Source organism: Nipponia nippon, unplaced genomic scaffold, assembly GCF_047370975.1.
Source record: "Nipponia nippon isolate SJK-2023a ecotype South Korea unplaced genomic scaffold, ASM4737097v1 scaffold_25, whole genome shotgun sequence".
Classification (NCBI taxonomy): Eukaryota; Metazoa; Chordata; class Aves; order Pelecaniformes; family Threskiornithidae; genus Nipponia; species Nipponia nippon.
The window spans coordinates 2,070,950-2,085,246 of record NW_028262342.1 but is presented as its reverse complement, the minus strand read 5'-3'; the positions used below and the strand labels follow the sequence as shown (position 1 = coordinate 2,085,246).

General features: G+C 51.4%; 2 protein-coding genes across 2 annotated transcripts; one reads left to right on the top strand and one right to left on the bottom strand.

The window, feature by feature from the left end:
- The first annotated feature begins 1,540 nt into the window (after positions 1-1,540).
- On the top strand, positions 1,541-3,091 carry KCNA10 (potassium voltage-gated channel subfamily A member 10). Its single transcript, XM_009471552.2, has one exon. The coding sequence runs from the start codon at positions 1,541-1,543 to the stop codon at positions 3,089-3,091; it is 1,551 nt and encodes a 516-aa protein (XP_009469827.1).
- Positions 3,092-7,963: 4,872 nt separating this feature from the next.
- On the bottom strand, positions 7,964-11,740 carry LOC104018420 (embryonic pepsinogen). The gene is made up of 9 exons (XM_087761894.1): positions 11,685-11,740; positions 11,189-11,351; positions 10,766-10,883; positions 10,164-10,282; positions 9,853-10,052; positions 9,299-9,412; positions 8,657-8,801; positions 8,297-8,395; positions 7,964-8,101 (listed from the first exon to the last, which is right to left on the bottom strand). The coding sequence occupies exons 1-9, from the start codon at positions 11,738-11,740 to the stop codon at positions 7,964-7,966; spliced, it is 1,152 nt and encodes a 383-aa protein (XP_087618020.1).
- Between the last annotated feature and the right edge of the window lie 2,557 nt (positions 11,741-14,297).

The window sequence follows — 14,297 nt, the reverse complement described above, 5'->3', positions numbered from 1 at the left end:
GCTTCTGGGGAACAGGGGAGGAAAAACTTCAGAGCCCCAGATGGCTTCAGTGAAATAGGGATGTTGAGGCACCGGGCGCAGCTTGGTCCCCACGGACAGGATGGATCCCTTCCCAGCACCTGGTTGCATGGAGCAAGCCTGCGGTGGAGAGCATCCCCATCGCAGGACCGGCCCCAGCGCCGCTGCTGCTCCATGCAGATGTGGCCTAAATTGCATTGCTATTCTTGGCAGTCGAGGGCATTTGGGTTTTTTCGCTCCTTCTCTCTGAACTTCTCTGGGTAAGAAAGCCAGCGAGTCCTTGGTGATTAGCGGTCTCGCGGAGCAGCTCTGCATGTCCCTCTGTGGTTTCTTGTGTCCAGAAAATATATCTCTGGGGGAAAGAGCTGGAGGGGAAATAAATCAGGGAGTTGAATTTACTTGGAAAGTGCATTTTTGGGCAAATCTCCCCAGAACCATTCCCCGTTAACCTCTAATTTCTGTTCGTGCTTCTCCCTGAGGCAGAACAGGTAATTTCCCAGCTCGGTAACTTGGCCCAGTCCCTGGGCTCCTCTTTGACTTTGCCTCCAAGTTCAGTACAACAGCAGTGGCATGTCAGGGAGACGTGCACCCAGGAGTATTTTGGGGACAGAGTGTCTGTTGCTGAGCACCTGACAGAGCCAGTCTGTGAAAAAATCCACCCCGTGGCCTGAAAGATGCTCTCCAAGTGACCTGAGTGTTTAGTCCTCATCTTCTTCCTCTGGCTGGGAATATTAGGTCTACCATGAAGGAGGCCTAGGGGAGCTCTGGAGGACATCAACGCATCCACCCCAAAGTCTGGATCAAGACAAGGGGTCCCAGTTCGTGCCCTTCATGCAGAGCAAAGGGGTTCTCCAAGGCTGGTGGACATGTCCTTCTCCTCCTGACCTGCCTTCCTCATGGACTGCACTCCCCAAATTCCAGTGTGGCCCCTAGTTTGGGAATTGCTTTCCGAATGCCAGTTGACCCAGCTGCAACTTGCCCAGCACCTCCTGGGTTTTGACCCAATGCCTCTCCTGGCTGGAGCAAGGGCTGCTGCTAACCAGGACACCCATGTTTAATACCTCCAACTCCTGCTCCAAACTCTGGACCCACACCTGGAAATGTCTGAAATGACCCCTTGCTCTGCAGGGCTGGGATTGCTGGGGAAAGGCTGGGAGGGACAACTGGGTTCACCCTCATCCTCTGCTACTGCCCGACCTTTTATCCTTGGGTGCTGTGAATGGCATTGGGAGGTTTAATGATGATAATGAAGCCATGCCAAAAGGGCTTGCAGGATCCAGAGATGAATGACTTGGTGGAAGTATAAGGCTTTTGCCAGTGAATGAAATGAATGTTTGCATTAAAAAAATACAAGGTTTTCTGACCTCAGGTTTGTTTTATTCTTTTCAGACAAGCCAAGAGATATATATGCACAATTCAGCTCTCTCTCCCTGTCTGTTCACTTGCAGATCCTCATAGCGTGGGAAAGACGCAAGCTGCCGGCATCTGACCCGGGGATTTATGCTGCTAATCTGATTAGTGTATGATGGACGTGTCCAGTTGGAAGGAGATGGAGGTGGCACTAGTCAGTTTTGACAACGCTGATCAGATCGTGGAGGATCCCTGTTATTCAAACGACCTCAGCCCCGCCGGCCAGTCACGGAAAGGCCATCCCAGTTGCGCCAACCTCCTCTCCAACTTGAGAATCCTCATCAACAGTGAAAATGCCAACAATGAGACCATTTTCTCCAGGTTCTCTGCCGAGTTCAGTGAGCACCTGGTGGGGGAGAGGGTGGGTATGGATGAGGGGGACCAACGAGTCATCATCAACATCGCTGGGCTGAGGTTTGAGACGCGGCTCAAGACCCTCAACCAGTTCCCTGAGACCTTGCTTGGGGACCCAGAAAAGAGGATGCGTTACTTTGACTCCATGAGGAATGAATATTTCTTTGATAGGAACAGGCCCAGTTTTGATGGGATCCTGTACTATTACCAGTCCGGTGGGAAAATACGGCGCCCGGCCAACGTCCCCATCGATGTCTTTGCTGATGAAATCACCTTCTATGAGCTGGGTGATGAAGCCATGGACCAGTTCAGGGAGGATGAAGGGTTCATCAAGGACCCTGAGACCCTCTTACCAACCAATGACTTTCATAGGCAATTCTGGCTGCTCTTTGAGTACCCCGAAAGCTCCAGTGCAGCCAGGGGTGTAGCTTTGGTCTCCGTCCTGGTCATTGTCATCTCTATCATCATCTTCTGCATGGAGACCCTGCCGGAGTTCAGGGAGGAAAGGGAGTTTAAGTCCACCCAGGAGCTTTCTAAGAATCTGACAGACACCTTGCTGGCCCACAGCACCTTCACAGACCCTTTCTTCGTCATAGAGACAGCCTGCATCATCTGGTTCTCCTTCGAGCTGTTTGTCCGGTTCATCGTGTGCCCCAGCAAGACTGAGTTCTTCAGGAACATCATGAACATTATCGACATTGTGTCCATCATCCCCTACTTTGTGACACTCACTACCGAGCTAATCCAGCAGAGCGAACTCAACGGGCAGCAGAACATGTCCTTGGCCATCCTGCGGATCATCCGGCTGGTCAGGGTCTTCCGCATCTTCAAGCTCTCCCGGCACTCCAAGGGGCTGCAGATCCTGGGGCAGACCCTCAAGGCCAGCATGCGGGAGCTGGGCCTGCTCATCTTCTTCCTCTTCATCGGTGTCATCCTCTTCTCCAGCGCTGTCTACTTCGCAGAAGTGGATGAGCCACAGTCCCATTTCTCCAGCATTCCCGATGGCTTCTGGTGGGCTGTGGTCACGATGACAACCGTTGGCTACGGAGACATGTGTCCCACCACCTTGGGTGGGAAGATCGTGGGGACTCTGTGCGCCATTGCAGGGGTATTGACCATTGCGCTGCCCGTCCCCGTCATCGTCTCGAACTTCAACTATTTCTACCACAGGGAGACAGAGAACGAAGAGAAGCAAATTCTGCCCGGGGAGGTGGAGCGAATACTCACCAGTGTGGTGACGGGAAACGGCAGCATGGAGTCGCTCAATAAGACCAATGGGGGTTACCCTCGAGACAAGGCCAAAAAATGATGGTCAAGGCCATGACGGGACTAGGCACTGTCAGGTGGGATTGGCTGGATAAGGTATAAAACATCTGCACGCTCTGATTTTTTTTTTTTAAACCAAATATGCTGCTGCTTTTTTTTTTTTTTCTAGACATTTTTCAATCTCTGATTTCCTGTGGCTGTTCAAATAAATACCATCTTTCTTAACTCTCTTCCCTGCCCATCAGTCTGTTTTTTATTATTTGATGCTCATCTGCTTGACATTTAGCTTCTCTGTCCATGGCGTCAGAACGGAGTTTCCCATATACAGAGATTTCCCCCATTTACCGGAGGGGAAAAAAGGGCAAAATGACATGAAATGTTTTGCTCGGTGGCACCCAGCTGTCCAGGGATGAAGATGGGTCCAGGTGCCTGCTTTTCTTAATTCATTTTAAATAATTCCTCCCCACCCATCACTCAGGATCTGGGGTTCTCAACAATTCTCAGATCTGGGACTGAAAAATAAGCTGGCAAAAAAAATTAAAAGTTATATTTTAGCTGGATGAGTTCCCTGCCTAAATAATGTGTTTGGCTCAGCAGGGTGGGTAGCGATGGAGGGGACCAGGCCACTGGCAGGGGGGGATTAGGAGGAGAGGGATGGTGACCGGTCACAGCAGCATGGCCACCAAAAAAGGGCCAGGGCACCGTGGCTCAATGCCCACTGGGGTGTCTGATGGAAAACTGAGCTCTGAGAGAGGGAAGGGGATTTCTCCTGAAACAAATGCTCGACTCAGGGGTTCTCTGCTGTACTAACGCCCCTGGGGACGAGCCACCGTGACCTTGTAGCTTTTATTGTCCCTTACGTTGCTGCAAATGGGGCACAGAGTAATGAGGGCTGACATTTCCCGACAGCTCGGCTTCACATTTTAAAAAAGGCACTTCTGGTTTTCTGAAACATGCAAATTTCCATCGGCACTTTTGATGGGAGAAACCAGCAACAGATCATTTTGCCGTTCTCTCTAATGCCAGCAGGTTTTCTTCCGACAAAAACATTTTGTTCCAACTTCACTGTTTCACTTGGCTGTTTTTGATGTTTCTGCCTACATTAAAATCACAGTTTCTCATGCAGTGTCTACACATCCGCTTTTATATCCCACATCTGTTATACTTGATGGCTCATCTCCTAAAGGTTCGACACGATCATTATGCAACGTGCCAGCATCTCTGGTTTGCAATTTCGTTCCGAAAGGAGCCATGAAAGATGGATTTTTTTTTTCTTTTTTTTTTTTTTATTCCTGGTCTGATGGAAGTTGTGAGTTTGGGCGTGCTGGGATTTTCCCTGTGGCAGAAATCCTGCATCCTGCCAGCTCTGCTGCAGAGCTTGTGCTGGCTCTGGTCTGGGGGGGTTGTTATTTTGGTTTTGGGGTCTTTTTGTGGACTGCCTTTCTGCAATGAGGTCTTTCGCACCCCACGGAGATGGATCTGGGACGTGACCAGCACAGCTCCTTCAGGACAGGTCTTTCCCTCCCCCTTTTCACCTGCTCTCCCTGGTTTCTTCCCATCCCTCCACCATCCTCTTCCTCACCCCATCCCTTGCAACACCCAGACCGTCATCCCGGACAGGAGGAGGAGCTGTGAGAGCTATTTAATCTCCTTCCCACCGTGTTCAAGTTCTCATCATCTGTGGCGATGGCTGGAGGAAGCACAGCTGGGCACAGCTGGAGAGCAGCACCCTGAGACATCCCCAGCTCCTCTCCACTCACCCCTCAATTCTCTCCAGCAGCTCTGCCATGTCACTATTTTGATTTCATAGCAGGTTCTTTCTCCTTTTCCTCTAGAAAGCTTGAACTTTTTGCATTCTTTTATTTTTTTAGCACTTCCTTCCCCAAACTTCAGTCCCAGCCTGTCAAAGCTGAAGGACTTTTGGTGTTTATTCCTTGGGAAGTCACCACGAGAAACCCTGGTGATAAGGTTTGGGCTGGGAAATATTCAGCCTGATCAGCTATGAGCACATCTTCACTGCTCCTGCTCCCTTAGCAAACAGGGACTGAAATGGTGCTGGGATGGATGGATGGATGGACGGATGGATGGATGGATGGTTGGTTGGTTGGATGGAAGGATGAACAACCTGATTCTTATTAACTTGTAAACTTTATTCTCAAATAAAATAATAGATGCTTCGAAGTCTGGCATGCAGAAAATACTGTTTATTTGGACTCAACTTTTTGTTCTTGGCTTTGTGCTGCTCCAAGGGAGCTGGTCCCCAGCTGGGAATCATGCGGGGGGCGGGGGGGGGGGGGTTGAAGCATGGGACATTATAGACCTGACAGCTCCAGATCTGTGAGCTGAGGACAAACTCTGCAGGGGTTTCCCCAGCGCTTCAGCTTACACCGTCCATTGCGGGAGGCCAGGTCTGAGGGGGATCCCTGATTTATGCTATGAGGATGGGGCCAGAGGCATTAAACCCCTCCAGACACACTAGCTTATTTCCGATTTATCCTAAAGTGAAGAGGAGGAAAATCAGGCTATGAATACCCAGTGTCAACACTCAGCTGGTGCTTGATAAAAACCTGCCAGAAAACCCATTCTCCCATACAATTTGCAGCTTAGTACCTTCCCAAATACAGGCTCAAAGCTCAATAAAATCCACAAAAGGCTCTTATTAACTGTACTATTCTTGAGTCAAGCCTTAATGAGCCAATCTGTCATGTCCTCTAGCATGCAGGCTGAATTCCCACTTGAAATTTTGTACTGGCACAGAAACAGCTAAAAAGAAGACAAGAAACCTCTTTGCTTTATCAGAAAGATGTCCTGGCTGCTTTTTATCCCTGGACCAAGTTGGAATTTGTGGCCACCTGTGAAATATTTGTCAGCTAGAAGCATCTCCCTCCTCCTTGGAGCTGAAATTTCCAAGCAAGCCCTGGAGCATCCTCATGCCACCAGGCAGGTACTTCTGTGCTTCCCCTTCTGTGTGCAGGAGTACAGTTTTGGCACCGCAGCCACGAGATGGCACTCCAGGACAGACATTTCCCTGGATGTAGACAGTCCCAACATGTGTTTCCCCCTGTCTAATTCATGCTTGGAAGCTTTTAGCTGGTTTCTTTCTTTATTGCATGTGTGAGCGTGGATGTGGGAAGGGATGCTTTGGCCGTGGGGAATGCTCTCATGGAGGGAGCCCATTGCAGAGTGACGTTTGCCGAAGACTCTTGGCACCGGTGCAGGGTAGCCATGCCAGGAGGGTTCGGGAGTTGCCTCCTGGCACAGAATTTGGGCTGTTGGTCCTGCCCGGGACAAGGACACGGCTTCCCTCTCCTGTCCTACTCACCAGGAGTGCAGCTACAGCTGCTAGGTTCTCCTGTTGGGTCTTGTCCATCCTGGCAGGGGCTGGTCCATGGGTTGCTGATCCTTGGAGCCATGGTTCCCACTGCATCAGGTTCATTTCTTATGGCTCATAACGATGAGAAAATTCCTGTGATGGAGCTGAGGTAAAGCCTTGTCTGCCCAAAATCCAGGCTTGGGTCCCTCTTGGGCAGAAGGGATTCCCTCCCCCTGGGGCTCAGTGACCCAGGGCTGTGTGAGCTCAGGGAGCAGGGGGGGATAAATCACATTTCCACCATCCCACATTAGATACTCCTTTCTAGTCAACTCAAAGAGAGGGCAACTTTTGCATGGTGAGATGAGAGAGAAATTCATTTCCATCCCCGTTTGCCTGGATCTCTCCCTCTGCATCCCTGTTCCCATCAGGTAAGCAACCTCTGGGGCCCGTCGGTGATGGAACCTCATTTATCAATAAATAATGCAAATAGCCCCTTATCCCTCAGCACAGTAGAAATGAAGAAGCAGCAGGGACTCTTGGCTCTCTCTCCTGGCCGCCTGCTGAGCATTTTCACTGCAGCTGCTCAGGAGGAAAGAGGCAGCCTCCATTTTCAATAGGATTTTATATGGATGGAGGTAATTTCCTTTTCAAAAATGGGAACTGCTGCTTTAAAGGAATGAAACAAAATTAGAGAAAGAACTGTCCCGACCACTGCAAGGGAAAATGATCATAACATAAATATATTAGGTTTTGGTGGGGGTTTTTTGCAGTAGGAAAGACTATAACTGAGGACTCGCTGGTGGTTCCAGGCTCTTGGTGACCATCTCATAGCACAGACTGGGTCATTACTGGGAAGGGGGCATTTGTTTGAGATTCTTTATGGGGAAACAACTAAGTGTAACTGGATTGTTCTAAACTATGGAAACGGAAATAAAAGACATCACCGCTACACATGCACAGCTGTGGGTGTGCTTCTGTAAAAGCCTCACAATGAGAGGGCACGCATTGGGTAGGAGCCATCTCCTGCCCTGCTCTCTTGGGGAAATCCAAGGGAAATCTCCAGCCGAGCCATGTCCTCCTGGGGGAGTCACTGCCCCTTTGGGCTATCAGACACCAGGTAGGGGACACAGGGGCAAACCTTGAGCCCAGGGACGGGGAGCTACTGGGTCAGCCACCGGTGGGACATGTCTGTGGGTCTGCAGGGATCTGCTCTGAGACGGGCCGTGTCTGGGATGGTGAGTTTATCCTCCCTGGATGGAAATTTGGAGGTTCCAGAAACACTCACTTGATGTAGCCCCAATAAAAGAGCCAATCTTTTCTTCCCAGGGACCCAGGCTATGACTGCAGCTCCCAAAGGCCTTAGTCAAGACTGTGTTGACCAAATGCTCCTTTGCCACCACAAAGCAGCAAGTGTATGACAGCTCCTTCCTAATTCCTGCCATTTTATCACAAATAAATGCGCAGCCACCAACTCTGAACCATCAACGCTTTATTCATGTGTCAGCAAGAGATTCCTTGGGGGGGGTTTCTTGCTACACCAAAAAACATGGTTGTGGTGTGGTTACATCATGAAACCACAGCACCCCTGGCATCATGGTGGATCTAAATAGCCTTGGCCAGTCCAACACGGTTGTTGGCCCTGTCGAAGATGCTGTAGTACACCCTGATGAAGACATCTCCCAAGATCCAGAGATCCCCAGAGGTGTTCTGGAAGCTGCTGGTGCAAGATCCTTGGTCATTCTGTATTTGAGCAAGAAAAGGCAAATGGGGGAAATGTGGGCTAGTATCTTTTCTTGCATTGCTCTGGAGGCCCATGGCCATCCATCCCCTGTCTCCCATGGGAATGGGAGAAGCCAAGGCGACCAGAGCCATTGGAGAAAGTAGAAGGACCTTGAGAGAGGCTCCTGAAACCATGACCACCTGGTTCCCCCTTACCGGCTCAAAGTAAGCAAAGGCGGGCACAGGATACTGAATCCCATCGATGACAAAGATGACATCAGGCATGGCAGAAATGGAGCTGCAGTTCACGTTGTACTGCAGAGAGCAGAGGAAAGAGGCTTTTAGGTGGGAAACAACATGCTTACAGGACAAGGAGTGAAGGGTTTTGATTTCACCAGTATAAACTAGAGTCTAGGAGTGTCTCATGGTGATCTCTGTTGGAGGTATCAGAGGAGCAGGGCTGGTTTGCCATGAGCAAAGATGCAGTTTCCCTGTGCGTGGAAGCAGGCTTGGCGCTGGGCTCGGCAGTGCCAGGCTGCCTCCAGGGCAAGCAGAGCAAGCCACGGGTGCTCTTACCTCTCCGTACGTGTCCTGCCTGGCCCCGACTGCGCTCTGGATGTTACTAATGCTGGAGGGTGGCCCAGCAACAAGAGAAGTGCCGGTGTCAACGATGGCTTGACAGCCACCACTGCATGCAATCTCCTGGCTGTTCACGATGATGCTGGGGGGACAGACAAAGCACGGGGCCGTTAAATAACCAGCTGGATGTTTCTGAACTTTTTTAATAAGAATTAAAGCTGGGTAACCCCAAGTGTTGCCCTTGAGCCTTTTGCTTCTCGGAGTTTGCAATGCCAGCTGGTATCACAGCCCCTATTGCACACAGGGGCACGGAAGCACTGAACACAGCCCAGCAGTTGGAACCCAACTGAGCCCAACAAAGTGGTTTTTGGACCATAATTTTGCTCTACTCATCGCCAGAGACATCCCTAAGAGCACAGGCTTTGTACAGAGAAGAACTAGGCTGTGTCCCAGGCACAAAGCATCCCCATTTTGGGTGGCAATTACCAGAGTACTATGGATTTTGGCCCCTTAACCTTCTGCGTCCCGCAGCCGTGGGGTGTTAGATGCCAGTGGAAAGCCTCTGATATTGATGGGTTCAAGGTCTCTTTAGAAACGATGGTTAGCAATTAATATAGACCAGCAGAGCTATTTTGTTACCTGTCCATGGAGATCTGCCAGTAACCTTGGTAAGAGACGGAGATCCAGTTGATGGAGCCAGTGAAATAAGACTCATCAATTCCCCCGAAGATGACGACACTCCCTGTTGTCTCGCTGGATGATGCAGAAAAGAAAAACAGAGAGTTGGCCACGTGGCTTCAGTGCAGGTAGCTTAAAACAGCAGGGCTGAGTGTCGTGCAGGGTGCGATGCTGCTTGCGATGCCACGGTCTCATCCGCTCCCCTCCTTATTACACAGCATCAGCGAGGCAGTGGTACAACAGCAGCGTGTGCCAGGTCCTTTGGACCCAGAAAAAAGGAGCCATGGTGGGAGCATGTGTCTGGAAACTAGAGAGGTTTCCCTGCAAGCCATAAGCTCCCCAATGAGTCTGGTGGCCGCCTGCCATGAGCCCCCGAGCCTTTGCATGTCATGACGCAGAGACAACAGCCTGATGGCAGCGGTGACAGTGGAGGAGCTGGAGCCACCAGCAAATGCAATGATCTGCATGAGACTCATCTGCTACCTTCCCCAGCCCTGGAGACCCACATGGCTTACCGGGACAGATAGACCGAAAAGAGGTTCTCCTCCAGCAAGCTCTCATTCACCAAGTTATCAAACACTGGCGTGATCCCATCAGCAGCCAGATTTGGGTAGCCCAAGCCCAGGATCCCATCAAATTTGACATAGACAAAGAATTGGCCAGGCTCAGTGGTGCTCAAGCCGAAGAGCTGGTTGGTGTCCACCAGCGATGCAACCTAGGGACAGGAAGGATGCCGTAAGATCTGGATCCAGCACTGCAATATTGATGTTAATCAGGTGGAGAGGGCACAAAGGACCCTCACTGGAAATGCCATCGTGACACTCACAGTGACGGTGTCGGAGCCCACGATGCCCTCCATGTTGCCGGTGCCGTAATGAATAGACAAGTTCTGCCCTGTGCTTTTGTAGGTGGAGGACTGTGATGGGTTAAACATCTGATGGTTTTCTAGAAAGTAAGTGGGAAAATCAAAAATGAAGACTTTCAGCAAGGCTGAGCCGTAAGGGAAGCGTGGGAGGAGGAACCCTGCTGAATTGCTGCTTAGACCTGCCATTTATTATCCTGCTTTCAGGAACAATTCAGCTGTGAGCATTTGCTGTACATTGCTGCCCCTCCTCCAGCAAGCAGGGATCTGCAGGAAAGCCCATCATCCCCTTTGGACAGATGGGGAAACTGAGGCACCGAGCACTAAGCACCCTGTGGAGTACAGCAGCGAGTAGGTCCTACACCCCAAACACTCATCTCTCCAGTGCATTTCACAGATGCTATGGACCCAGCGGCACGGGGTTTGCTCATTGCACTGGCTAGGTGGCCCCCGGTCCCCTGGCAATGTCACCCCAATCTTTGGGCTCGATCGTGCAGTTATAAGCCCAGGATGTGCTGCTGGACCCAGCTCTGCCGAAACGGGGATCCCTGCCTGCCCCTACTTACGGCAAGCCGGGCTGGTGCAGGAGACGGAGGGAACCCAGAGGTTGGAGGAGCCAGTGTCAAAGACCACGGTGAAGTCCTGCGGTGGGGTGCCAATGGAGATGGTCCCGTAGTACTCCATCTGCAGGGCAGCAGGACCGGGGGTTGCTTTTAAGGCATGAAACCAAACCTGGAGCTTCCCCAGGCTTTCAGCTTTCACAGTCCCCTTCTTCATGGGGACACTTCTAGCAGAGCTGCTAGGGGGACATTTCAGTGTCCTGGCTCTGTCCAGGGCCACCAGCGTGGGCAGGAAGGGGCAAAGGATGTGGGCTGAAGGCTTTGGGGTAAAATGATTTGGGTTTGGTCCATGCATAGCATAGACATGGGGATGGGCGTCCCACAAACCGCACCGCGGCTGCGCCGCTGGGGGACAAAGCCAAGACTCACATCGAGGGTGTTCAGCAGGGGCTCGGTGGCCACTTCGGTCCCATTGGGAAAAGCATGCGGGAATTTGGTGCCGATGTCATATCGGTGATGCTGGAGGAAGCCGTGCAGCAAGCCCTTCTCCCTGAGGACCTCTCTCAGCTTCTTTCCCCTTTCCAAGGGCAGCCTGGCACAAGCACCAAGGAAAAAAGAAGTTAGACAGGATTTTGCTGCCTGCAAGCTCCTGCGAGGAGCATTTGACGCCTTCAGTATTTGTGCTGATCCAACAGCAGAAGCACAGTGGACCCCCCTCAAAACAGTCAGGGGGGTTTCTGCAAAACCCCAAAGCACCGCTAGAAACCAGGTCCTCCCTCAGGCACCACCACCTCCTCTGCACCCCTGCAGCAGCTTTCCCAGCCCTCACCTCCACTTCCCAAAGCCATTAAAAGGCTCTGAGTGCTCATTTTCCCCCTTCACCTTGACTCAAGTGGCCTGTGAGAGTGATGCTGCGGTGACTTACTTGGTGACACCCTGGGAGAAGGCAGAGGCAGCGCAGAGAAGGATGAGGAACCGCATCGTGCCAGCGCAGCCAAGGCAAACGCCTGGCGGTTTATATAGCCCCTGCCCACCCCATTTGCAGTGCCAAGAGCAGCTGGGACTGCCGCTGCCCCATCCCCTCCGGTGGGCACCCAGCCAAGGCAGGTGACACCCAGGGACCGAAGGACACGGCAAACATCGGCTAATATCAATACGTCACCCAGCAAGGTGGGGGGACGATCACATCATGCTGACCATGATACCCTACTGCAGACCCCATTCTCCCCCCTGTATCCCCCCTCCAAACCCTCCATCCTTTAGCACCCCAAATCCTTCATCACGACCAGGCACTGCTCATTTGTAAGCATCATTTTGGCATCCAAAGCCATTGCAAGCAGCAGTGAGACCCCCCCCCCATTTAGGGGCCTCCCTCCCCTGTTGGGACGGGGAAGGGGGCCCCATTGGGTGCCGACGTGCGTGTACACCCCGGGGAGGTGGGCGCGTGGGGCATACGCACGTTTTGACCCTCTGGTGCCCGCCGTTATCTGCAAAAAACAATTAGTCTGGTGGGATGCAAACAGGCTGCGGGAAAGGTGACCCTGTGGCATGCTGACCCCTCTCAGCGTGGTTTGCCCAGCGATACGGGGACCATTAAAACATGATAAAAACTCCTAACGAGTGCCTCGGTATCACCCGCAGTGATAACGGCTCCGGGCACCAGCTCGCCTTTCACAGTTTGCAAAGAGGAGAGCACGAGGGACGCGGTGGGCGAAGGACACGGGGCGATGCCGAGAGATGCGGGATAAGGGTCCTTGTATCCGCTCAATGCTGCTTTTATGTGAGCAGCATGTCCCAAGGCACTGCACCCCCTCCGGACCCCCGGAACGTGGTGGCAGCTGCTGGTATGGCAGCAGGAGATTGAGTTTCTCGGATGACAGCATGGAAAAGCTGATGGACCTTTTTTTTTTTTTTGTCTTTATAGTTTGAATTTCCTATCAGCGTTGCCACGATTAGAAAGGATGCTGTGGGCAGAGCCCTTCCATCCCCATGCCACCAGGACGGTCCCCTCCACTGCGGGGGGAAGGTGGGTTTCTGCGATGGGGCTGGTTCTTGTAATGGAGTAAAGTAGGAATTAATCATGATTTTTTCAGCAGAGGGAAGGGAACCAGCGGAAATTGTCTGGTTGATTTGTACAGGAGTGGGAAGGGGCTGGGGCTGGGCTATGGTGGCCAAAAAGGCAACAAAGCCCAGCCCGCTTTGGTCTCAGACATGAGTTCAAGCTGGATTTGAAATGAGGAAAGGCATCGGGATGAAGTGCAGAAACCACCTTGGGAACAAAACCTTGCTCCAAGCCAAAAAAACCCCACATAAAAATAAATATAAAATTATAAAATAATAAATAATAAAGATATAATGGTAATAATGTTAATATATAATGCATAGTAAATACTATAAATAATAAAAATTAAAAATATAAATAATACATTCTGTATTTTCCTAGAATACAAATATATGAAGCTCACAAAGTCCAGTCTTAACCCTACCGTTAGCTGAGCAGCTTTTCAAAGGCTGCTGCCTGGGTTCAAGACCACCCCGATGGCGCCCGAGCCAAGGAGTCGCAGAGCCCCGTTGGCAAAGCCAAAGGCTGAGAACCCCTGGCCCGTCCGGCTGCAGGAGCAGCACGGGGCACCGGGGCCCTGCAGCCTGCTGGAGAGAGCAACTTGGGGTGGGAGCAATGATGTGTGCTTGGTGTAAAAGTGGGATGGGTTTGATATGTATTTTAGGGGTGAATTTGAAAGGAGAGAGGAGAGGAGAGGAGAGGAGAGGAGAGGAGAGGAGAGGAGAGGAGAGGAGAGGAGAGGAGAGAAGAGGAGAGGAGAGGAGAGGAGAGGAGAGAAGAGAAGAGAAGAGAAGAGAAGAGAAGAGAAGAGAAGAGAAGAGAAGAGAAGAGAAGAGAAGAGAAGAGAAGAGAAGAGAAGAGAAGAGAAGAGAAAAGAGAAGAGAAGAGAAGAGAAGAGAAGAGAAGAGAAGAGAAGAGAAGAGAAGAGAAGAGAAGAGAAGAGAAGAGAAGAGAAGAGAAGAGAAGAGAAGAGAAGAGAAGAGAAGAGAAGAGAAGAGAAGAGAAAGAAGAGGAGAGGAGAAGAATATTTTCATGCTGTTTGGAGACCACACATGCAATTATTTTAGGTGTTGAATATTCAGACCTAGGAGCATCACCAGGATGCCGCGCTGGGTTTGCGACACCTCAGCCGTGTCCTGGCGGGGTGCCAGCTGGGTCCCAGCTGGGTCCCAGCCAGGTCCTGGCCAGGTCCCAGTTCACCTTGGAGCCAGAACATTAAACAGCGAGTGGGGAAACGCACGTGCGGGAGGACGAGAGGGGCACTTGGCACCGCGCCGCGGGGGAAAGAGGCTCACGGGAAGCAAACGGCCCCTGACGCTCCTGATCACCAGGTTGTGTTGACTTTTCCCCTCGTCCCCGCAGGAGGACGTGAGCTTTTGCTTTGCTCTTTGTGCCTTTTCCCCTGTGTGGAAGCTTTCACCCCTAGGGGAAAGAAAAAAAAAGGAGATTTGCTAGGTTTTGCTCCTCTAAATGCAC

Coding starts and splice junctions, on each gene's coding strand:
- KCNA10 (XM_009471552.2), top strand. CDS start 1,541: ATGATGGACGTGTCCAGTTGGAAGGAGATGGAGGTGGCACTAGTCAGT.
- LOC104018420 (XM_087761894.1), bottom strand. CDS start 11,740: ATGCGGTTCCTCATCCTTCTCTGCGCTGCCTCTGCCTTCTCCCAGGGT. Junction 10,053..10,163: donor TGGGCTCCGACACCGTCACT/GTGAGTGTCACG, acceptor TCCTGTCCCTAG/GTTGCATCGCTGGTGGACAC. Junction 8,396..8,656: donor GGCAGGACACGTACGGAGAG/GTAAGAGCACCC, acceptor TGCTCTCTGCAG/TACAACGTGAACTGCAGCTC.